This window comes from Heterocephalus glaber, unplaced genomic scaffold (assembly GCF_053883595.1).
Source record: "Heterocephalus glaber isolate CG9 unplaced genomic scaffold, H.glaber_assembly_v1.0 deba00001757, whole genome shotgun sequence".
NCBI classification, from domain to species: Eukaryota; Metazoa; Chordata; class Mammalia; order Rodentia; family Bathyergidae; genus Heterocephalus; species Heterocephalus glaber.
Window position 1 is genome coordinate 2361683 of NW_028258454.1, and position 26448 is coordinate 2388130.

Below are 26448 nucleotides of genomic sequence, written 5' to 3' on the forward strand. Positions count from 1 at the left end.
AACATTGATGGTTATAACTGAAACGTATTGACTTGTCATTGCCATGACTTTTTCTTTTTGTTGGGTTCTCCCCCTTTACATTTAATTTTTTGTCATGCCAGATGGGTTCATTCTGCTTTGCTTCCTGGGGTTGTGATCCTCAATGTCTGTTCCTAGGATATTGTGTAAAATTCTTTGGAGTGCTGGTTTGGTATTCATGAAGTTCCTAAGGTTCTCTTTGTCATGAAAGTATCTTATTTCTCCATCCATTTTGAAAGATAGTTTTGCAGGGTACATCAATCTGGGTTGGAGGCGGTTTTCTTTTAGGGCTTGGAATATGTCACTCCAAGCTCTTCTTGCCTTGATGGTTTGTGTTGAGAAGTCTGCTGTGATTCTGATGGGCTTTCCTTTGTATGTGATTTGTTTCTTTTCTCTGACTGCTTGGAGAACTTTGTTCTTCTGTTGTGTTTCTGGAATCTTAACAGTTATATGCCTATGTGTAGATTTTTTTTGATCAAGGCTATTTGGAGTCCTATCTGCCTCATTTATCTGTATGTCACGTTCTTTTCCCCTGCTTGGGAAGTTTTCTGCTATTATTTCTGGGAAGAGAACTTTTTATGTCATCTCCACTCTCTCCTGTTTCTTCATTGACTCCAATCAGTCTTATGTTATTCTTCTTTGCATCGTCTCGCAGCTGCTGGATTGATTTCTCATGTTCCCTTATAATTTGGAAGCAGTTTTTCTTTTCCTGGTCACTAATTGCAATCTTATCTTCTATATCTGAAATTCTGTCCTCACATTGGCTCATTCTGCTGTATAGACTTTCAATGGAGTTTTTCATGTCCTGGAAATCTATTTGCATCTGTTTTATGGATTCCATTTGTTTCCTATGTTGGGATTCCATCATGTTCCTGAGGTCCTCTCTAGATTTATTAATCATGTCTTGCACTAGGGGCACAATTTCTCCTGTTATCTGAGAAATTATTTCTGATTTCATTTTTTCCAGATCCTCTTTTGTTGCCAGTTCAGAGAGTCCAGGTGGTTGAGTATCAGAGTGTTCCATCTCATTTCCCTTTGGGGTTGCTGTAGGTGATCTGGAAGTCTGGTTTTGAGACTTATTTACTTGTTTTCTCATTTCGACTGGGGCGGGGCCCTGTTAGTACCTGCATGGATTACCTCCTCTGAGCTGGTAGAGGTGGGACAGGGGCTGGGAGCAGTGATAGGGATGGTGACCCAAAAGCCCTTTCCTGTGGGCTGGGGGCAGCGGAAGGGATGGTTGCCAAGAAGCCCCTTCCTCTGGACCAGGAGCAGTGGGATGGTGGCTCAGAAGGCCCTACCTCTGGGCCAGGAGCAGTGGGACTCATCACTGTGGTCTGGTAGTCTGGTGTCCCCTGCGTTTTTGTAGTGTGGAACCAGGCGGTTGCCTGCCTGCACCGGGGTGATTCGGGGTCTTCCACGTGAGTCGGGACCTCAGTAGGGAGTGGGCAGACCTGCCTTTCTGCAGCAGGGTGATTCAGTGTCAAGAAAGTTTTAATTTTAGAATTTTGGTTAAAATATTTTCAATAAAATCTTAAGTTGTTTCAGAGATAGCTAGCAAATTAGAACTCATCAAAATGCAAAATTCATATGTATAGTTCTTGATGAGCAATTTTCTGTTAAATTCAAAGGCACTTGGTGCAAGTGCTTCATGAACTGGACATATAGGTCTTGCCCTAAAGGACCAACATGTAGTAAATTGTTTTTACTGAGCCTTAGTTTCTGTACAGGTTTTTTTGTGAAACAATTTTGGATTATATCTTATCACTGAACTCTTACTAGGTTTAATTATTTTCAGGAAATTTTAAAGGATAAAATACTGAAGAGTTGTGGTGGAATCTATGCTTTACAATGCAAATAAAATGTGTCATGCACTGCAGTAGGCACCACTTGACAAAGACTTCATAGAGTAATATGTAACCATTTGAGCTGATAGAAATGGCATCTCAGTGGTTATGAAGCATTTAACTTAAAGATTCTTTAGTATTTTTTTGTTCATAATTTATTTCTGAGTTATTTAAAATTCATGAAATTTTCTGTTAAAAAATAATTTTATCCAAGTAACATACACATAGTTTTTGAAAGTCGAGTAATATTATAAGGGTTATAAAAGCAATTTTCGCGTCCTATCCTTCTCTATACCTGAATTAGCTACTTTAAATTCTTTTACCTTTTCATGAATCATGTATACCTGTGATATAGGTGAAAAAAATGTAATTCAACCTGCTAGATGTCAGATGTGCCAAGTTCATGTTCCCCAAAATCAAAGAATGAATTCTAAGGAACAATGGCAGTTAAGAATAGGAAAATTTGTTGAGAGAGATAGCTCCTGAGAGACAAGAGGGGACCCAAAAGTGGGTTGCCACCAAAGCTGTTTGTCAAGGATAATTTATACAGAAAAGTCACAATGTGGGTATGACGTGGGTCAGAGTAGTCAACCTGTAGGATTGCAAGTATAGCCCGTTAGCTAATATTGGTCCAGCAGGGAAGCGAGTCCCATAGCAAGGGTACATGGAAAGAACAAAGACCTTTTAGAAAGAGATGGATTGGGAGATACTGGTCACCTACCTGGTTGACTGATGTCTATATAGACTTTATTGGACCAGGTGAGTTTAATCTTTAATATATTGCTTATTGCTTAGGGAGGCATGTAGGCCTGGTTATTCCATCGTTATCTTGAGTCCTGGCCTTCGACAGATGCACCTCCAGCCACAGTTGTAATACGTTCTTCTGCACTGACTCCCTCAAGGACCTATCCCTGTCTGCCTATAATAGTTTTGTCTGACTTAGCTATCTGTAATACCTGTGTGTATGTTTACCTTTATCCATTTGTTTCTTTCTTTCTTTTTTTTTTTTTTTTTGAGAAAGGGTCTTGCTATCCAGTCCAGGCTAGCCTTGAGCTTACTATGCAGCCCATCCGTATTGGCTTTGAATTTGTGGCAGTTCTCTTGGCTCAGCCTTCCAGGTGCTATGGTGACAGGGATGTGCTACCATGCCTGGCAGCCTTTGTTTCTAAGTAATCAACTATATTACTATTTCTTGATTTATCAAAGACTATATAGTCTTCCTATTATAGAAATGAAGACTTCTTTATCCTTTGCTACAATTTTAAGTTTTCAGCTATTTTTTTCACTTGAACCTAAACAGTTTTTTGAGTTTATTACAGTATAGACCTCCTGTGTTGAATTTTTACATTCTGTTCATATGAAAATGTCTTGATTCTATTTTTATTTTTTATTTTTATTTTTTGGTACTGGGCATCGAATTTGGGACCTTGCACTTGTGAGGCAGGCAGTGAAACCACTGAGCTAAATCCCCAGCCCTCTATTTTTATTTTTGAAGAAATGTACCACTCCATATAGAATTCTTTGTTGACTTTTTTCTTTCAACAATTTAAAAATACTCTTTTGTCTTTTAGACTCCATTCCTTCTGATAAGAAGTTAGTTTTAACTATAGTTCTTCTATATATAGTGTTGTTTTATATGTACCTGCTTTCAAGATTTTTTTCAAGATTTGTGGAATAAAAAGTATTAAAATTTATTTAAAAAGTTACACATTAAAATTTTGTAAAATTCACCAAGGTATAAAAATGCACTAATCTCACAATTAAAATTTCAGTCTTTCATGGGTAAAGTTCTCTGTCATTTTTGCTTAGGCTTGATTGTCCTACAATACTGTGACATTGCCCATTTTAAAAACAGATTTCCAGAGAGTTAAACCAGTCAGTGCATCTGAGCAGTGGGAGCTGAAACTATAATTCAGTAAATTGTAACTTTTTATGTTCGTCTGCATTCACAATTTTTTTGATTTCAGAAATATGATTTTGATGTGCGTTGGTGTGGTTTCTTTTTATTTATCTTGCTTAGGGGTTAGCTATGTTTTGTGGGTCTATAAATTTGTTTTTTGCTTTTATAAATTTGGGCTGGGGATGTTACTCAGTGTTAAAGTGCTTGCCTAGCACGGGCAAGGCTCTGGGGTTTGATCCCCCAGCGCGCACACATACACACACCCCTTAAACTAAATTTGGAATTTAAAAAATTTATTTTCTGCGACTTCATTTACAAGTATTTTGGGCTGTATAATATCAGTACACTTAGCTCTTGAGACTATTCACTTTTTTCACTTGTTTTCCTCTTTGTTTTTCAAATGGAATAATTTTTTGTTGCTCTATCTTCAGATTTCTTCATTTTCTTTTCAGCCTTTTGCCAGCCCCATCTAGTATATTTTTTATTTTAATCATTGTATAAAATTTTTATTTGGTCTTTCTTATAATGTCCTATTCCTGTGGTTTCCCATCTGTTTATTCAACATGTCTATATTGCCTAACATTTAATAGTTTGGAGATACATACTGTGTGTGTGTGTGTGTGTGTGTGTGTGTGTGTGTGTGTGTGTGTGTGTGTATGAAAGTTGTTTTAGAATTCTTGTTTAGTAATGGCTTCTTCTGGGTTACCTTACGAATAGTAGTTGAAAAACTAAAATGATATTAAACACTTCAGTGACCACAGCTGACACACTATATTGTCAAAAATTGCCTAGCAATGTCTCTTAAGTAAGCAAGAAACTAAAACTCACAAGTGGCAACAAGAAACCGTGGTGAAGGTATAGAATTTAAGTTACAGAGGCACTGTATTATAGTATTCAAAGTGTCCAGTTTTCTGCAAAGAAATTAGGAGACATGTAAAGAAAATTTGGTTGATTAAAGGCAAAAGGAAATAATGGAAATGGTATCTGAGAAGACCCAGATGTTGAATTTTTTAGTAAAAAAAACCTTTTAACTGTTTTAAGTATGCTGAACAACTAAATTAAACCGAACAATTTCTCTCCAAATAAAGATTGTCAGCAAAGAGAGAGAAATTATGCAAAGGAACCAAACAGAAATTCTGGAACTGAGTATTTTAATGTCTTAAATACATAAAATACTCACCCATGGGATCAGCAGAAGATTTGAACAGGCACAAAATGAATTGATGAACTTGAGATTATCTTGTCTGAGGACCATACAATATAAAAAGCAGTGAAGTAAAATGAGCAGAACCTAAAAGACCTATGAAGCTCATGGAACACTTTCAGGTGTACTGACACATGTAATAGATATTCCAGAAGGAAAGAAGAGAGAGAAAAGGGCAGAAAGAACATCTAGAGAAATAAAGATTGAAAACTTTACAAATTTGATGAAGGCACTAATCTACATATTCAAGAAGTTCATCAGGTTCCAAGTAAGAAAAATTCCAAGGTTCATAACCTGGATACATTAGCACCAAACTGTTGAAAGTCAAGGGCAAAAAAATTTACAAGGTTTTTCACAGTGAGATTAACAGCTGGTTTCTTATCAGAAGCCATTGAGTCTAGAAGGCAGTGAATTGTCATCCGAGAAGCTCATCTCTGGCAAGACTAGTCTTCAAAAATGGAGAAATGAATACATTCCTGTATTGATAAATCAATCTATCTGAATTTTTTAATGCATTTTAAATTAAATGCAGACATCAGTACACATTGTCCCTGAACACTTTCGTATGTGTACCATTGAAGTTCCTATTTGTTTTTTTCCTTTTGTTGATTAAACTTTTCACAGTGAAATGCCCAAATCTTAGAATGTTAATAACTATATATATGTTAGTAATACAAACTCTTATGATATGGAATATTACCATTATCCTTCCCAGTTAATCCCTGTAAATAATGTCTTTTTTTCTTCCCACTATAGTGTTGAGTTAAAAATCTGAGATGTTTCTCTACTTTCACATACATTTAAAACACATGTGCTGTGCATACAATATCCCTGTGCATACACAAAAGCAGAAATTTGTATGTCTGGACAAAGGAAGACTTGTTCTACTTATAGTTCATCACAGTGTAACTTTCTTACACTCTGGTTCCCTGTTGGGGTGATGTTTTCTGGGTCACTGTCACCTTCGTGTATGGGGGAGAAGGCTGTGATACAGAAGTGGAGCACTTCTGAATTCTTATTTGGGTCAGCATTTGCAGAGAGGGGGAATTTTTCTGTCAGCAGATCCTGCCTTCTGTGGGGAGAGGAGGAAAATGTCTCTTTTCCACCCTTTGGAATTTAAATGAATGGGAGATAAATCTGTAAATCTCTCTGGATGTCTTTTTTTTTTTTAACTTCCAAGGGTCATTCCCATGTACTCATCTGTTAATCCAGGGGCTGAAGCAGTCCTGACTGTGCAGAGACATGAATATGACCATAAAACACAGTTAACTGGTACAGAGATTCATCTAGCTCATTGTAGAAGCTTAAATTAGTATTAAATCTCATTGCATTCTTTTTGATAAACCTTTCTTTACTCAGCATATTGTATTAGAAATTGATTCATGTTGTCCTATTAGTAGTTCTTTCATTTTAAATATTTTCAGTATTATTTTACTGAATAATATTCCATTGCCTGAATATACCATACATTATCCTTTCTTATACCAGAGAATACCTGGGCTTTTTTTTGCCTATTGTAATAAATTTGTTATGAATATTCTTGTACAGTTCTTTTTGTGGAGCTGGGCTTTCATGCTGAGTCAGCACTTACATATAGAATTTGGCAGTCATAGAATAGATGTATTTTAGTTTTACAGGGCCTGCTAGACTTTTCCAAAGTTATATTGTTACTTTTGTTTGCCATGTCTGTTATAACAAATTCCTGAGGGGCTGACATATTTGCCTCACAGCTATGAAGTTTGGAAATCCAAGATCAAGGTGTTGGCCCATTTGGTTTCTCCTGAGAGGCCCCTGCCCTTTGCTTACAGATGCTCCTTCCTCTGCTTCCTCACGTGACATTTCCTCTTCCCTGATGTGTACTTGGCATCTCTCTGCATGTGCAGATATCCGCCTATTATGCAAGGACAGTGATTAGATTGGACCAGGTCCCACCTTAACAGCTTCACACAAGCTTAAATATCACGTGGTTTCTCTTAAATGAGAAACCTAAAGTATAAGTAAAGAGCAAAATAAAAGGTGGATAATAGGAAACAAGGAGATAGATCTTCTGCAAATGGGAAGGGGTTCAAGAGGTGGACGGGGGGAAGGGAAGTACAGAGAATTAAGATGTGTTATGTACATGTACCAGCTGTTTATGGTGAATGTAATCATGTACTGAAAACATGTACTAATCAAAAAACAGCCTCATTTTAACTTAATCACCTCTTTAAAGGTTCTTTCTCCAGATACACTCACACAGGTACAGAGGCTTAGGGCTTCAGTATAAGAGTTTTCAGGAGACACAGTTCAGACCATAACAACCATGGTTACACTCCTTAAAATAGGAGTGGGGAATTGATTTCTCCTCACCAACATTTGGTGATGCTGTTATTATTTATTTTAGCCATTGTATTTGGTTTACTCTGGATTTCTAAATGAGTTTTCTGTGCTATTCTAATAAGGGATTATTTCTGAGATAATTTGGAGTTAGAATTTTAAGCCTTTTATCCTAAATGACCTTAGTTAGATAATTGAAATATCTGAAAAGTCATTCCAGATTTATTGTCCCTCCTTTACACGCACCCACACGTGTATCTCCCTCCCTCTCTGTTTCTCCTGCTCTGTTTGGCAGTCAAAGCTTACTTGCTTATGCTTGAATCTGACTCTTCTGTACACCATGGAGGGGTGACCTTGTCCTCCTATGCTGCACAACTGTGGACATGTTTTTCTCTCTCAGAGTGGACTTGCTGGCTTCTGTTGTGTGTTCCCTGCCTCACTTACTACTCTCCAAAGACAACCAGTTCTAACTCTTAGCTTTGTCTTCTACTGTTATCTTCATATTATTTTTTAAAGCAGTTTGCTTATATAGCCTTTTCTAGTGACTTAAGTATGTCCATTAATATAGATAATATGAATATTTTAGAATTAATGGAGATTAAATGCTGCCTTTGTAAAGTTTTATATTTTTAGAGAGTATTTTGTAACTCAGATGTTTTGGGTTTTGCTTGTAACATTTTAAAATTAATTAATGTTTTTTGGAGTTCTAGTTTCCTGCTCTGAGTTCATTTAGAGTAGAAACACACACACACACACACACACACACACACACACACACACTCTCTCTCTCTCTCTCTCTCTCTCTCTCTCAGTACTAGAGTTATCTGGGTGATTAAAAAAACTTTAGGGCTGGGGTTTTAGCTCAGTGGTTCCACTGCCTGCCTTGCAAGTGCAAGGACCCAAGTTCCATCCCTGGTACCAAAAAAAAAAACTTTACTGATTTATCCACCTTCTAGAATTTTTATAAGTGTTGTAAAAACTCTTCTTTATCCCATTTATTTTTATGCCTTAAAGGAGAATTAACTTTATTAATTTCAATTCAAGACACATTTACCTTCCTGTCTTTAATATAATCTCCTATTTCAGGCATTAGGACAAGAAAAGAATGAATATATATGGAGTCATGATTGATTCTACTTAGGATGCTTTTAATTTTGTTTTATAATTAATGATTGAATGAGAACCACTCAAAAATACATTCAGTTTAACAAAAAGCAATACTTTATTATATTCATCACCAGATTAATTAATTCTCAAATAATTAGGACCCTTATTTCTCATGTCTTAGAACCCATAGCCCCAAGTTCAGCATGTGCTATGAGCTTTTTTTTTTTTTTCCAGGGAAATTTGAAACTGCAAACTGTTTTATGTAGATCCTCCAGATTTCTCAGTTACAAAGTTTGGCTTCATTTAGAAATCATGTTTTTTATACACTAGAGCTGAATCTATAGTCAAGAGAAATGAGAAGAAGTGTTGTGGGCAATTGAACACTGCAAATTTTCATAGTGGCTCAACACAAAGTTACAGTGCACAGGTGTTTCCATAATTGTGATGTATTGGGGGAAAAATCAGTGTTCAGTGGTCCTCAAACCCACACTTCACCTGTGTGGTATAGAGCTTACTGGGCTGTGGTATAAAACATGTAAAGTGAACAGCATAGCAGTTTCCTCACAAAGGAAGAAAAATTCCTTCACATTAGTTTACAAACTTGTATTGTTTTACATATATCTGAGATTTAGAGGGGTTGTCATCGTCTTCTTCCTTTTCTTCTTCTTCTTCTTCTTCTTCAGAATAGACAGTTTTGCTAGGCAAGTGTTAGCTACATCCCCAATCCTAAGTCTCTTGATCTTTTTTAATTTTAATAAGCTTATCAATTATATTTTCACATATTGTGCCTTTGGTCTTGTATCTAAAAGTCACCATATCCAAATTCATTTAGATTTTCTTTTATGTTATCCTTTAGAAGTTTACTGATCTCTGTGTTTTTTAAAGTTACTGAATGTTTGCCATACGTAATAGTTATATTTGTTGTGAAGAATTGGAACACGTATATAAAATAACTTGATCACTTTTGATTCCTTTATCCTCCCTTCCCCCTCTCTGAATCCCCTCTGCATTTCCAAAAAGTCTTTGTTTCATACCTTTATTTTTACTCTTATTTATGAGGTATGATTGACAAATATGACAAATGTTGAAGTTAAAAAAATTTATTACAATAAAAGACACATTGTCATTCATCCCTGTTAGTACGCTCTTGTTTCAAACACACTCATCCCATTATTTTTGCCACTTTCTGAAGCAGTTCTGGATGCCCTCTTTCATGAGTCTCTTTAATTGGGCTGTTGTGGGTGTCTAGATGTCCTCAGTCAATTTGATGGTCATTTTGACTTTGAGGAAGAGCCAGAAGTCTCATGAATAAGGTAGATGAGAGTACACCATAATATTTTTTAAGAGCCTGCCTTTTTGTTGGATAGTACTTGGCAGCAGTATTCACCCTTTCTCCCATGACACTTCCAGATTGCGTGTAAAATTCTAGATGTCATATACAATAATTTCTTCTCTATCTAGATGTCATGTAATCTTATAACAATTATTTAAAAACATAAATTTATATATAGAACATTTTATACTCAAAGTGGTTCAGATACATTTTATGGATTGGTGTTCTCATTATAACTAGGACCGCTTTTGTAATCATATCCATTGGGAGACATCTTTCCTGCTGTATAGGTGTACACATCACTTTAGAGTTATACAGTGCTGTCATAGAAATATGCTTCTGATCTCCAGCACTCATAACATATTAGCATAGTTAATTTTTGAAGTTCTTTTTAAAGGAAGATTTGTGTCTTCTCCCCATTTATTAATTAATGACTTATTTATATCAATATGGATTCAGATATTTATTTTATTCTTTTGGTTATATAACATACTATCATTACTTGTATTGCTCAAAAAATTTTTAGCTTTGCTTTTGAGAATATTTTTGTTTTTTTATAAATTTGATGACCTAGGCTTATTTTAATTCCCCTAGCTTTAGAAGTAGCCAGTTTTCCAGGATATAAAAGACCAGGCTTTGTACACTTATAAGTAAGGTTTTCTACGTCACTCTTATTTCAATCATATGGTTCTGTCTTCCTGTAATAGAAATACCAATATTACATTAGAACAGAGTTTACATTACTTAGTGACTACATACTTTAGAATAATTGCCACAGCAGAAAGAGCCATAATGTAAAATATTTTAATTAATACCACCTGGAAACTTTATATATGATAATGTATCATGTCCTTAGGCTCAATAGAAGCATATGTAAGAACTTATTTCTACCTTTTTGGTCTTAAACACTTCTAAAATACATTTGTCCTTGTCTCTTGGCAATGAAAAATGTAATTTAATATTTATTGCTTAAGTTATGCCTTTTATTGTCTGTGTACCAAAGAACAAGAATATTAATGTAGTTAAAATAGTATGCATAATATACTCTAAATAAGGACTTCATATATAGAATAATATTAAGGGCTTCATAACAGTTATTTTAACTACCTAAGAAGAGCCCTTCTACTTAGTTCGAAATTCAGGGGTGTATAAATTGAGACTGCCTAACATCAATCTCTGGGTAAGAAACATAAAGTAAGGACTATATTATAAAAAGCAATTCTAAAAATTGAATATTTCTGAAATATTTATTTGAAATTTATAGAAATATATTAAAATTGGTTCATCTTTTATGTTTATGAAATATAGATAATATACTAAGTGGAACAAACGGCAACTTCTGCTTATAATGTAGGTGTTACTGTTATTAAAACTCATTTATTTTTTCTTAAACAGATTAAACATCTTTCTTAATATATCCACTTTACCTTACTTGTTTAATCAGCTTTTTGTTTCTGGACAAGGGGAAAGTAAAATTTATTCCATCATAGATACAATATGTCAATTAAGAGTGATTTTTAAAAAAAACTATTCAGGGTTCTCTAAGGTATAAACTTTGAATCCTCCACTTAACTTACTTATCTAGCCTGTTATCTCTAAGAGCATACATTTTCCTCTAATATGTCAGAATACAAAGGTCAAATCAGGTTTAAATTTTACAAAGATTATGACATTTATTAGCTCTGTAATTGATTACTGAAATTATAACCCTTTATGTAAAAATAATGTAAAAGTTGAACCTGACTCCTCTGTAAACATTATATTGGATTGCATTCCCTGCCAAAAGTTCAATCTTATCACTTAATTTCTTGAACATATTAACTATAGGTACTTTATGGTCTGTCTTAGTTCAGACTGTAATAGCAAAAATACCCTAGATTGGGTGATGTACACATCAAACATCTATTTTTTACATTCTGGATCCCAGGGGATGTAAAGTGCAAGTGGTGGCTGATTTGGTATCTGAGAAGGATTTGCTTCTTGTTTCATAGGTAGCCATCTTCTAACTGTACTCTCATATGGTAGAAAGAGAGTTGAGAGCACGCTCCAGGGTCCATTGTGAAAGGGTACTAATCCCAGTCATAACCTCTTACTTCCTAAAGGCCCCGTGCAGTACCTTTACACTGGGAGTTAGGACTTTAATATGTGAATTTTAGGGGGGACACAGAAATTCAGTTTGTAATACAGTCTGTTTTACTCATGTCAGATTATCCTTATTTTTTTATTCCTTGTATGTTTTTAATGTCTTTGTTTCTCTTGGTTTGTATTGCATTGTTAAGTTTTTTTATATACATTTTAAAACATTTAAGTGGAGATACAGAAAATTACAGTTTCAGAAGCAAGTGGCTTCATGAATTTTCACAACCTGAATATACCTGTGAAACAAGTACTCAGATCACAAAACAGAAATTACTAGTATTCTTCACAGGCCCTGCTCTTGCCACCTTCTATTTAATATCCTTCTTTCCTTCCAAATGGAAATGGTATCCTGACACTTAATGATACCACCACTTCCTTCCTTATAAATGATTGAACTACTTGAAGTTTTGGGTGGTGGATGTTGGTTTGCATGTGGAATGTTACTAGGTAAGGAATCAACAATTTGTTTTCATTTAGTTAACTCCATTTTGGATTGAGATGATTCAAAGCTGTTTTGTTTTTTTTTTGGTACTGGGGATCGAACTCAGTATCTTGTGCTTATGAGGCAGGTGTGGTGCCACTGAGCTAAATCCCTGGCCTGATTCAAAGCTGATTTTTAATCAGATCATCTCTACCTATTAGAATATAGGCTCTCCAGCTTTTAAACAGGATTGTGCTTTTTGGGAGATTGATAGTTTTTGTTTCTGTATTTTGGTTTATTGGCTGGAAACTCTACTCAGCACTTCATCTATTCCTATTTGTCTTACATAATTAATACATGTTTTTTAGAGGAAAACAGTTCCTGTTGCCAGTCATATTTCTAAGTTTACACATTCTGGTCTTGCTTACATAATTTATCATTATTCTTTTAGCTTTCCAATACCTTGAAACAGATAGGTTTCATATTTTTTTCCCTGCTTTTCTTGTTCTCACTGAAAGGATTGTTCCAAATTGCCTGTTAACCTTTCGTGGAAATAGAAGGGTATAATTGTGTATTGCCTGTTTTAAACCTGGAGTTTGTGGCTTCTTTCACACCCTGTAGCTGGCTTTGGCTGAAGTTGTTTCAATGTGATGAGTTCTCCAAGTAATACTTTAAATTTCAAAAAGATGTAACTGTATAAGAGCCTCATAATCTTGTAAATCCTGAGATATAAGGCAATCTTTTGTCTAAGAGATAATTTTAGGGGACAACCTTTCTTCATATTTGGCATTATGATTTGAAGTATTTTCTATTATGTGGCTTTCTATTAAGTATTTTTCATTATGATTTAGACACTGCTTTTCTTCTCTTTTGCAGAAAGTAAGTCACAACAAGGCAAAGTAGAGTAATGTGCAAGGTTACAGAGCCAGCCTTGATATTGAACCAGTGTGTCCTGGTATATATCTAGCATCCATACTGTTTGAGTTAATGTGTGTTCTGAGTGGTTAAAAACTTGAGAAAAAATAGTCCATAGTAATGCAGATTCAAGTATGTTATTGCGAATTGGTTCCTGACCTTTATGGAAACATTATTCACTTCATTAGCCTCATAAAAATAGCAACCAATTACTTATCAGTTATATTTTTCCCCATTTGATCTCAGCATATGCTGTAGGTACATACATATAGCTAATAACTGGGAAAGCCAGATCTAAAAACTTATGCCATCTTGTTCTTGTGCCAATAGGACCAAATTGAAATTTCTTAAAGTCTTGATAGAATATTTTCTGAGGGACTTGGTCCTTAGTGAATAATAGATATCAACAGTTTTAGCAATAAACAACATATTCTTCAGTTTTGTTATCTCACAATCTGATTACTAAGATTTTAAATGTCATGTCAAATTATCTTTTTATTTTAGGAAATTGTAATTTATATAAAGTTAAATTTGAATTTGTAGAAATTTTCTTAGTAGTTATATAAGATCTTTCACTCTTGTATGAGAAAGATACTAATGAAAGAAAATTAGTCATTGAAATTTTTTTACTAAAATTCCTAACATAATCCTAAACATTTGTGTGGTAAAATTGAACTCTAATAGAATATATTAATTAACAAGAAGAAGTGGAATGAGTAAATGCTTATTAAAAGTAGCTTTTATGAACACGTGAGATTTTATTTGCTAGATGTAGTGCTGTGCTTATTAACATAGTGTTTTCATCATACATCACTTTTGGGTAGAATTTGAACATTTGTTTGATTTGATGTGGCCTTTAAGATATTAGGTGTGTGGTTAGATTATAAGAATAGAGTGCATATGCGCTTGATTATGCAGCCTTTTTTGATTTACTGATGTAGAACTACTTGGGCTTGGAGCTCCATAAAGAAATAATCAAGTCTTGTTTTACATAAAAGTGTATCTAAACTACAGTCTGTTTTAATTAGTACAGGGAAAGTAATTTATTTATTTTGAATTTTGTATTCACAGGAAGATAATATAATTTCTAGTTTAATTTTGATGGTGGTTATTTTAATATCTTTTCTTTTTGGAGTCTAAATTTTGTGAGTTTCTCTGTTTGGATAATTTCTTAAGATTTTTCTATTGTGAGTTTAAAAAACACTTAGGAGTTATTATTCTTACTTGTAAGACACCCAAAAATTACACTTGAAAAGTCTTTTTCCGGGGATACTTGTATCAAGATTTAAGTAAAGATCATGCATTATCTGTAAGAATTTAGCAAGGAAAAAATACTTTATTAAATGATACTAATCTAAACCATTTAAAATTATTCCCTTTATTGTTATAACAGTCCATAAATACATACAAATTACTTTTAAGTGATGATCTTTTTCTTTATAATTTTATTTACTTAAACTTTTTTTGTACAGTAATTTAGGTTCATATCTAGTCTTTTTTTTTCCACTAGAAGTGCTGGCTTTATGTGTGTGTGGTAAAATATACATAAAATTTACTATTGGGACCATTTTTAACAGCATAGTTTAGTGGAATTGAGTACATTCACACTGTTATGCAACCATTACCAACCTCTATCTCCAGAACTTTCATTTTTTTCTTTTCCTTTTTTATCTTTGCAGTACATAATGCTACCATTCTTTGTGTGGTGTTGGTACTTGTACATAACACATCTTCTAAAAAATTTTATTAATACATGTGTAGTACATAATATTTACATTCCTTCTGGGAAATTGGTACATGTATGTAACATATCAGTTCCTTCTTTTCATTTCCTATCCCTTCCCTTCCCTCCTCCACACATCTCTTGGTCCTCTTCTTTTTTGGTATATGATTGCAGTATTTAATGTAAATTCCTGTGTGAAGTTAGTGCCTGTACATAACACATCTAGATTTCTTTTTTCATCCTTTCCCACCCTTCCTCTCTGCTCCCTCCATCTTTTGATCCCTTTCCCACTTAAGAAAGATCTTTCTCCTTCCTATTAGCTGTCTTTTATTTTGCCCTTCACTTATATGAGTTTCTCAAAGCAGAGAAACCAAGTAATATTTAAGCTTGTGTGTCTGGTTTATCTTACTCAACATTATGGTCTCAAGATGCATCCATTTTCCTACAAATGGCCTAAGTTTATCTTTCTTTATGGCTTTGACACTACTCCAGCAAGCATTCTGTGTGTGTGTGTGTGTGTGTGTGTGTGTGTGTGGCCATTTCATTACTGCCAGGTCATGGTAGAAGTCCACATTCACCACTAGGCTTCCACTAACATCTCAGGGGATTGTGCTATTTGTTACCGCAGGGAATTTTTGGCTCCCCACTAAGTCCTTTTCTGATAGCCCTTTTGCTGGAGAGAGAGAAGTTCCTCATTACTGTATCGCATGTGTACTCCTTGGACACTATCGTGGTGGTGGAGAGGTTTCCACTCAGTGTGGTGTTATAAGTCTTAAGTGTCCCTGGGTATCCTCTGATGCCATCACCATGGGAAGGGGTAAGGTCACCTTGTTGACGGTGGGCTTGAAAATCCAAGCTCCCTAGTTGGTCTCCACTAGACACTATAAGGATTCCTTGTTATTTTTCCAAAAGGGATAAGAATCCTGGTCCCATGCTAGCTTTTTATGACAGTTATTACATTCTAGAAAGGGTAGAGGTCTGGGATCCCCATCTCAGCCTTTCCTGGTGGGGCTGGGGTGGGGCTGAAGTGCTTTTCTCTCATGTTGGCTATACTAGAGTAATTATTTCTAGGTTTACTGTGCTAGACTGTCCTTTGTTAGTCCTTTGGCTATAGAGTGTAGGTTTGGTGGGCAGGTGGGGTAGGGTAATCTGTGTTTGCTGCCAGTTTCTGCAGCATTTGGATATATGAAGCAAAAACAGAAAAGCCAGGGAACTCCCTGTTGTATCATTCAGTGGTCCTGAGAACCCTGTCAAGACTTCTTTCTTTTCTTTGCTGTTGAGACGCTTGTGTTAGTTGTTATTTCTAGTTGTACATGGGGGAAGTGGAAAAGCACTTCTACCCCACCTTCCTAGAATCAAAGAATACAGTAGTCACCCCTCATCCATGATTTCATTTTTTGACATTTCAGTGACTGAATGTTAACTGTAGTCTGAAAATAGAAAATGGAAAATTCCAGAAATAATTCTGAAGTTCTAAATTGTGGTTTATTCCATGTAATGTGATGAAATCACTTATTCTCCTCTGTCCTGCCTAGGATATGACTCATTCTTTTGTTTAGCTTATCCATGATGTATAGCAATTTCTCATTATCCCAAGGGGATGTGTTTCAGGACCCTGTGTATGCTGAAACTGAAGATAGCACTGAAACACCAACATGCTCTTTCTTACATGGACCACATACATGGTAGAGTTTAATTATAAATTAGGGTAATTGGAGATTAACAATAATTTAACTAGTTCTTGGCACTCAGCATAAAATTATTTTCTCTACTTACTCAGTTAAGAACTTCGGCCTTTTCACTCAACAGAAACACTTTATGAATTCGGTTTGTTGTATCTGAATTGCCAGTATCACTACTCTTGTAATTTGGGGCTATGATGAAGTAAAATAAAGGTTCCTTGAACACAGGCAGTGTGCAGAACTGTGATAGTCTGATAATTGGGATGGTCCCTATGTGACTGTGACCTATGGGTGGTAGTGGATGTGCTGGACTGGGTCAGGCGGAGCTGGATGGCGCACGGTTTCATTGTGCTAATAGGAATGATGCACAATTTAAAAATTATAAATTATTTATTTCTGGAATTTTCTTTTCATGTTTTTGAGCCTCTGATGACCTTTGATAATTGAAGCTGCAGAAAACAAGTATGAGGAAGGAAACTGCTGTCTTTCAGATTCTTGCTAACAAAAACTACCTCCAGAGGAGTGTCTAGCCTATGAACCACGTTTTTTTTTTTTTTTTTTTGGAGTGAAGAGGAATTATCTCTGGCCACATACAAAATATATAATTAGTTAATGTATATAGGCAACAAAACTTCCTTTTTTAAAAATTTTGATTAAAACATTTTAAAAAAGAGGGACAGAAAGGGAGACTGCCAGTTTGACATGCCTGCCAGATTATACATAGGTAGTATACTGTGTGTGTTTTTTCTGGTATATTTTGAGGCTAAATTAATGCCTGTTGGCAAAGATAATAACAAATTCAGAACAAAAACTTAGAATCAATTCCTATGGGTATTTATATGTCCCAAACTGAGACTTTTCCTGGCAATTTAAGGACTGACTTAATCACTACTTTTTACCTATCAGGCTTTATTATGATTCTTTTTAATGAAGCTCCAATTTTTCCTCTTTGATCTAGTTACAGAGTGACTGACAATTATGGAAGGAGTTTTCAGGTTGCCATTCTCATAGGTCTTTTTGGAATCTAATTCTCTTTGTACAACTGTGGGTATTTCTATAGGGATTTTTTTTTTTGTATTGGAAATCGAACTCAGGGCCACATGTGCTTGCTAAGTAGGCACTACACTGCTGAGCTACTCCCTGGCCCCTCTAGGGATTTAATAGTCAGTGATTTGTTATGTATCACTTCACTTTTTCTTTTCCTGTACTGGGGATTGAACTCAGGACCTTGAGCTTGTGAACCAGGTGTGGTGCCACTGAGCTAAATCCACAGCACCTAGTGATTTGTTATATAACGTAGTAGAAGCATCTATAGCATGAAATGGTGGTTACTGTGTTATAACATGAGAAAAATCAAAGTCTTTATCTCATGTAGGTTGTATAGTATTTTTAAATTGTCCCAAGTAAAATGTTATTGCACATTTTTTAAACAACGTTTTCTTTGACTATAGTATTTGAACTGTTCAAGGTCTGAACTACTGTTGGTATTGGATTTTTTTCCTTTCAGAATGGTGGCCTAGAGGACAATGAAAAAAGTTTCTATGAATCTGATGATGAACAGAAGGAAAAGACTGACAGAAGGAAGAAGCCGTACGCCATGGATCCAGACCACAGACTCTTAATTAGAAACACAAAGCCTTTGCTTCAGAGCAGGAATGCAGCGGTATGTGAAAGCCTTTATGAGAAATAATGTACAGGTTTTTAAAGAGCAGTGATTAAATGTATGTAAATTCAGTAAGATCTGAATGTGACAGTGGAACATTTAGTTCTTTGCATACCAAACACCCATGATGGATAGTTGGAAATATAGTGTGGAATAAAAGGTAGAGATGGAGAGAATTAATTTCTCAGGGAGGTAATGCCTAAATGTATTTCAGCTTTCAGTGTTCCCAGGTATGCAAAATTAGACTTTGATTTGAATACCTGGTTTGGTATTTGTTGGCCTAGTGGACTTCATTTACATTTTTGTGGTTTTGTTATAGGCTTTTCCGAAGACATACACTCAAATTGTTTCTAAATTGACTGGATTGTCTTTGCCTATGGAAGAACCATGTGTATTTGTTACCCTGTCAGGGTTGAGTTTTACTAGATCTGGTGGTAGTATTTCTGTCTACTGCTAGAACTTTTAGAAGACTAAAATATAACAAAAATAATGCCTTATAAGTAAGGTTAAATTGATAGTAATTAAAAATCATCTTTATTTGGGTCCTAAGTTTTGGTGGTTTTTTTTTTTTTTGGTCCTGGGGATCAAACTCAGGACCTTGCTCTTGCGAGGCAGGCAGTGGAACCACTGAGCTAAATCCCCATCCTGGGTCCTAAGTTTTTTTGATGTCTTTTTACTTTAACCTTTTGTGTTTTAGAGTAAATATGCAGAAAATTAGACAATACAGACTAGAAAAATGAAAAAAAATTACATCCTTATTGCTATGAAATCAGTTTTAATATGTTAGTACCTTTTTTCTAGATCTTTTTTGTCTGCCTAAATGTATGTATATTCATATATATAAATTAATTAACTGATTTACTTGTTTAGAGAAAAGGTCTCACTATGTAGTTCAGGCTGGCCTTGAACTCACTGTATAGCCAACACTGGCCTCGAACTTGTGTCAATCCTCTTGCCTCAGCCTCCTAAGTGCTGGGATTACAGGCATGTGCTACCATGCCTGGCTTTATATTTTTTAAACCAAGATAAAAGTAATATTGTACACAGTACTTTTTAACTCGCATTGTTTCTAGTCAATCTTCCTCACCTTTCTATTTTAATAAAATTTCATTTCAGTTCATATCAGTTTATCTTCAGTTATCCTTTTCAGATATTTTATCAAAGCCAGTACCTAATGTGTTATATGTGAATGTCATATGTTTGAAAGTCTCTGAAGTTTTTCTGAATTTGGCTGATTGTTTCTTTTATAGTCAATTAATTTATTCTTTTGTACCCTGTATTTCATATTTACTGGCAGTTATATCTAGGCTTGGCAGATTATGTTAAGCATTTTCTTAAAAATTTAGTGTTTTTTTTGTTTGTTTGTTTTTATTTTTTCTTTGGTACCGGGGATCGAAAAATTTAGGTTTTTGATTCTTGAGGATTTAGAACTTAGAGTTTTGTATATCTTAGTACTTACCAGAAATTTTTATCTTACATGTAATAATATAGTTTCCAAATTATTATTCTGTAACCATGCCCAGTCATAACAATATTTCACTAATGTTATAAAATTTGTTTATGTTTTAATGTGCTCCAGCTTAGCTAGGCAGCTATAATTTACCACCTAAAACTCTTTATTATTGAGTCACTATTATATATATATAAAAGTTTCAGTTTGTCTTGGAAATTGACTTTACATTTCAAAGACTGATGTTCTTAAATGATGAAACAAATATAGTTTGCACTTTTGGGTTTCCTGCTTATTTGACTTTTGTACCAAATAGAGGAAGTTTACTTTTTCTTGGTATATTTTCCTTCTTCTCCCCCCCCCCCATTTCTCTTCTCATTTGAACATTTTCTTCCTCTTTCTCAATATATTACACATTTTGGTCCTTATTTATACTTTCGGTTTCTCACAGCAGAGAAACAATGTGGTACTTAACTGTGTGTGTCCAGTTTATCTGACTTAAGAGTATACTCTCAAAGTTCTTATCTTTAGGTATGAATATCTTAAGCTTATCCTTCTTTATGTCAGAGTAGTACTCCACTGTATAAAAAAACTACATCTTCTTTATCCATTCATCAGCTGTTGGGCATTTGGGCTGCCTCCAAGATTTAGCTAATAAACTGTACTGCTATAAACATGTGGGTGCATATTTCACTGTGGTCTGATGGTTTTAGTTCTTTCAGGAAGATACCAAGAAGGGGAATAGCTGGATCTAATGGAACCTCTAGTTTTAGTTTTTTGAGTAATCTCCACAGTGATTTCCACAGTGGTTGCATCAGTCTATACTCCCGCCAACAATGGAGACGTGTTCTTTTTCCCCACAGCCCTGCCAGCATTTGTTATTGGTTGATTTCTTGATAACAGCCATTCTTTCTGGAGTGAAATGGAATCTCAGTGTTGTTTTAATTTGCATTCTCTAATGACCAGTGATGTTGAACATTTTTTCATGTATTTATTTGCTGTTTCTGCTTCTTCATCTGAGAAATGTCTGTTCATTTCAGAGATGCCTATTTTTGGATTGGGTCTTCAAATTTGGGAGATCTGATGTTTTTGAGTTCTTTATATATTCTAGATATTAGTCCTTTAAGGAAAAAGTGGCAAAAGTTTTTTACACGCTGAATTGTCTCTTCACTCTGTTGGTGGTTTCTCTTCGCTGTGCAAAAGCTTTTTAAGGTCAGATCCCAGTTGTTGATTCTTTGTGATAGTTCCTGTGTGACTGATGTTTTGTTCATAAAGTCTTTGCCTACACCATTGTCTTCAAGAGTTCTACCTATTCTATCTTCCAGTAGATTTAGTATTTCTGTTTCAATATTTAGATCTTTGATCCATTTTGATTTTAGTTTAATGCATGGTGAAAGATATGGGTCTAGGTTTACTCTTCAGCAAATGTAAAACCAGTTTGTTTAGCACCATTTATTAAAGAAGCATTCTTCCAGCGAAGATATTTGACTTCTCTGTCGAAGATAAAGTGGCTAAGTGTATTTGGAGTTTTTTTTGCATCTTCTAATCTGTTCCACTGATCCTCGGGTCTATTTCTTTGCCAGTACCATGCAGTTTTTATCACTTTGTAGTATAATTTCAAGTTGGAGATTGCCTTGCCCTTGTTTCCCAGAATTGCTTTTGCAATTTTAGGTCTCTTCTGGTTCCCAATGAATTTTAGGATCGTTTTCTCGAATTCTATGAGATATGCTATTGGTATTTTGATTGTGATTACATTAAATTTGTATAACAATTTTGGAAATATAGCCATTTTCAGTGTATTGGTTCTTCCTACCCAAAAGCAAGGGATATCTTTTCATTTTCTGACATCCTCTTCAATTTCCTTTTTAGAGTATTGTAGTTTTTAATGTAAAGGTCTTTTACTTCCTTTGTTAGATTGATTCCTAGGTATTTTTCTTTTTTTTTTTCTGATGCTATTGTGAAAGGTATTGTTTCCCTAATTTCTGTCTCAGTGAGTTTGTTATTTTTGTACAGGAATGCTATTGATTTCTGAGTGTTCATTTTGTATCCAGCTACACTTCTGAATTTAGTTATCAAATATAGAGATCTTTTAGTGGAGATTTTGGGGGGGTCTTCTATGTAGAGTATCATGTCATCCTCAAATAATGATAATTTAACTTGTTCCCTTCCTATCTTTATTCCTTTTATTTCTTTCTCTTATCTGATTGTTCTGGCTAATGAATTCAGAACTATATTGAATAAGTGGTGACAGTGGACATTTCTTGCCTTGTTCCTAATTTTAAGAGTGAGACCTTTCAGTTTTTGTCCATTTAGTATGATATTGGCTGTTGGTTTGTCAGAGATGGTTTTTATCAAATTGAGATAAAAACCATCCATTCCAATTTTCTGTAGTTTTTTTTTTATCATGAATGAGTGTTGGACTTTGTCAAATGCTGTATCTATTTAGATGATCGTATAGTTTTTGTCATTGGCTCTGTTAATGTGGTGTATTGCATTTATTGATTTGCATATGTTGAACCATCCCTGCATCCTTGAGATGAATCCTACTTGGTCATGGTGTATAACCTCCTTGATGATTTGCTGAATTCTGATTGCCAGTATCTTATTGAGGATTTTTGCATCTGTGTTTATTGGGAGATTAGCCTATAATTCTTTCATTGGTTGGATCCTTGTGTTGTTTTGGTATTAAGGTAATGCTTGTGTCCAAAAATAAATTTAGGAGTATTGCTTCCCTTTCATTTTCATTAAAGAGTTTGAGAAGTAGCGGCACTAGGTCTTCTCTCAATTTCTTGTATAATTCAGCAATGAATCCGTCAGAGCATGGGCTTTTCTTCATTAGTACTTCTTAAATTACATCTTTAATTTCATTGATTGACATTGGATTATTTAGAATTTTTATATCTTCTTGGTTCAGCTTTGCTAATTCATGTGTATTCCGGAGTCTGTCCATTTCTTCTGGATTTCCACTACAGGTTGTTGAAGTAGATATTGATGATCTTCAGGATTTCTGCAGGATCTGTTGTAATTTCACCATTTTCATTCCTAATTGAATGAATTTGAGTCTTTTCTTTCTTTCTTTTGATAAGTTTACCTAAGGGTTTGTCTATTTCATTTAAAAATTCAAAGAACCAGCTCTTTGATTCATTGATTCTTTGTATTGTTTTCTTTGTCTCCATTGCATTAATTTCTGCTCTGATCTTTATAATTCCTTCCTTATACAAACTTTGGGCTTGACTTACTCTTCTTTTCTAGAAGCTTGAGGTTCAACATTAGGTTGTTTACTTGAGCATGCTCTGTTTTTCTGGTTTGGGAATTCACTGCTATAAATTTCCCTTGTAGGACTGCTTGCATTGCATCCCATAATTTCTGGTTTGTTGTGTTGACATTATCGTTTAATTGTAGAAACTAATTTCTTCTTTAATTTCATCTGTGACTCATTGGTTGTTCAGTATGGTGTTATTTAATTTCCATGTGTTTATGAAGTTCTGGTTTCTTTTGCCATTGATTTACAATTTCATTGCACTATGGTCTGATAATATACATGGAATAATTTCTATTTCTTTTTATTTATTTAAGCATGTGCTGTGAGCTAGTATGTGGTGTGTTTTGAAGACCCATCTTATATGCAGCTGAGAAGAAGGTGTGTTCTGATGTTGTGGAATGGAATACTCTGTAGACATTGCTAAGTCCATTTGTTAAAAAGTTTGGTTCAGTTCTGATATTTCTGTGTTGATTTTACATCTAGTTGATCTGTCTATATGTGACAGTTGGGTATTGATGTCAACCAATACATTAATATAAATGCTTACTTGATTTTTCATGTTTGTTAATGTTTGTTTTATATAGTTGTGTGCGCTGGTATTTGATGCATATATGATTGTTATCTCTTCCTCTTGGATTGTTCCCTTTACAAGGATGTAGTGACCTTTTTTGTCTCTCTTAATCAATCTTGGCTTGAAGTCCACTTTGTCTGCAAATAGAATAGCTACCCCTGCTTTTCCCAGGTTCCTGACACATGGAATATTGTTTCCATCATTGATTTTCAGTCTATGAATTTCTTTTTGAATCACATGTTTCTCATATGCAGCATATTGTTGTATTTTTTTGATACATTCTACCTGTTTCTTTTGATTTGTGAATTGAGACGATTTACATTGATGATTATAACTGATATGTATTAACTTATCCTTGTCATTTTCTTGTTGTTGGTTCCTTTTTCACCCACTCTGTGTAATTGTTTGCTTTGCCTTGTGGATTCATTCTGTTGGGGTTCATGGAGTTGTACTCCTTGTTATCTCCTTTTAGAATGTCCTTCAGAACATTTTGGAGTGCTGGTTTGGTGGTCATGAATTTCTTCAGGTGTTCTTTGTTGTGGAAGCATCTTATTTCTCCATCAATTTTGAAAGATAGTTTAGTGGGGTAAATCAGTCCGGGTTGGAGGTTGTATTTTGTTAGAGCTTGAATTAGCAGCTGTCCTTGACTTGAGGGTTTATATTGAGAAGTCTGCTGTGATTCTGTTGGGCTTTCCTTTATAAGTGATTTGTTTCTTTTCTTTAACAGCTTTCAATATTATGTTTTTGTGCTGAACTTCTGTCTCTATTAAATGCCTTGGTATAGATTTTTTTTTAATTATGGCTAATTGGAGTTCTGTATGCCTCACTTATCTGTATGTCAAATTCTTTCTCCATGCTTAGGAAGTTTTCTGCCATTACTTCTGTGAACAGGTTTTTTATGTTGTTTGTGCTATCTCCTCAGGGCTTTTTCATTGACTGGATCAATCTTATGTTATTCTTCTTTATATCATCTAGCAGATGTTGGATTGATTTTTCATGGTCCCTTGGTATTTTTAAGAGGTCTTTCTTTTCATAGTCCCTAACTGAAGTCCTATGTTTTATATCTGATATCCTGTCCTCACATTGGGTCATTCTTCTGCATATCCTTTCAATGAAATTTTTAATCTTCTGGATATCTGTTTAAATCTATGGAATGCAGTTCTTTCCTATGTTGGGTATTCATAGATTCCATCATTTTCTTAAGCTCCTCTATTTTTTTTATCTATATCTGCTCTAGAGTCATTAACCATGTCTTTTATTATAGTCACCATCTTTGTAGTTATCTGAGAAACTATTTCTGATTTGATTTTTTCTAGACCCTTATTTATCTGTTTTGTTACTTATGCTGTTACCACTTCAGAGAGTCCAGGTGGGTGGGTTTCAGATTGTTCCACCTCATTGCTCTCTCTGGGTCTGCCTTTGGAGAGCAAAAGTTTGGGGTTATATCCTGCTTAAGTGTCTTCTCGTTTTCTATTTTCTAAATTTAACTTGTTTCCTGTGTTGATGCTTGTAAATTATGTATCGCAAATAGCTTTATTGCTAGTATTTGGAACCCTTGGGAAATGAGTAGTTTTCAGAGATATCTTCCAGGTGCAGTAAGTTTTGGGGTTTGAGTTTGTTGCAGGATCCTACTTCTTCAATTTATTGAGGATGAGAAGTTGCTGCCTATTTGGCCTAGCCCTTGGTTCTTTGGCAATGCCTATGGTATTGTTTATGACCTTCAGGCAGTCTCAGTCTTGGCATACCAGGAAGAGCAACTAATTAGAAAAATTGCCATTTTGACTAATGTAGTACAGTCAGCATTAATGGTAGCATCAAATACAGCCTAGAAAATTGTGGTAAGTATTAATTTGCAACCTTTAACCATATGAACTAGCTTTGTGGTTATATAACAAAATCTAAAACAAACCAGAAAATTGTATACAATAAATATGGCCTCATGTGGTGATTTTATCCTCAGGGGAGAAAATTTAAAAGGGGTTGGAGGAAAAAATAGAGAAATAGAAGAAGAGGAAGAGATTAGAAGCAAGGCTGGAGGACAAAGGAAGATTATACAAACTTTGGGAAACTGGTGATGAAGACAGGAGGGAAGAAGAGAAGAAAGACTTAAAAAGAGCAATAGAACAAAATAACTTTGACCACAACAAAAAACTAGAAACAATGTTCACACTTATATAAATACAAGAGCAAACAATCCAATAAAAAGAAAGGGAAAAAAATCCACTTCAAGGCATATCTCTACTGTCACTGGTAGCCAAATTGGGCACACAGAGCCCAGATCTGTGTTGATTAATCCCAATGAGCCAGCTGTAGATTTACAGTGGGATAGTGGATAATCCCAGCAAGCCTGCTCCTTTTGTTCTGAAGCTCAAGCTTGTTTCTGGCTGTAAGGCTGGAACCTGATTTGTTCAGCTTGCAACACTCCGTGTGTCTCCTGCTGGCTTGAACTTGGCCCCTTGACTTCCTGCCAATTTCAACTTTGTTCTGTCTCACCCTAATGGAGCCAGCCCACACCTGCTCAGTTTGCCCCACTGCAAGATGGCTACCAGCCATTCACCTTCTCCTGGGGGACATCTGAAGCAGAATAACTCACCAGCTACTGCAGTATGCTGCATTCACTGCTCTGTTCCACTGGTGCATTTCTCCTTGGAGGCTTCTGGGGTTGCCAGTAGTCCCTGTGTATTTGCAGGTTTGATCCACCCTTCCCATGCAGTGAATTAGGGCTCAGGGAGAGAGTGCCATTTGCTGCCCCCCTCCCCGCTTCTTTGTCTCTCTCCTGGCTCTTCCCATGGGCTTTAATTCTTGCTTTAGATCCTTGCTGTGTACTGAGAAGCCACTTCTTTCTTTTCTTCCTCATGTTTGGACATGAAATCTTGGAAAGGCTATTTCTCTGTTGTTTA

At 35.1% G+C, this 26448-nt stretch overlaps 1 protein-coding gene across 3 annotated transcripts in view; it reads left to right on the forward strand.

Annotated features, from left to right (window-relative positions):
- Ap3b1 (adaptor related protein complex 3 subunit beta 1) overlaps nucleotides 1–26448 on the forward strand; it is a 288476-nt gene that overhangs the window by 94100 nt on the left and 167928 nt on the right. For all 3 annotated transcript variants that reach the window (XR_015447378.1, XM_087201161.1, XM_087201162.1), the window contains exon 8: nucleotides 18110–18265. Coding sequence is in view for 2 of the 3 variants with exons in the window: in XM_087201161.1 (XP_087057287.1) it covers nucleotides 18110–18265 (156 nt within the window). In the remaining variant the exon portion in view is untranslated. The remainder of the gene's footprint in view (nucleotides 1–18109; nucleotides 18266–26448) is intronic.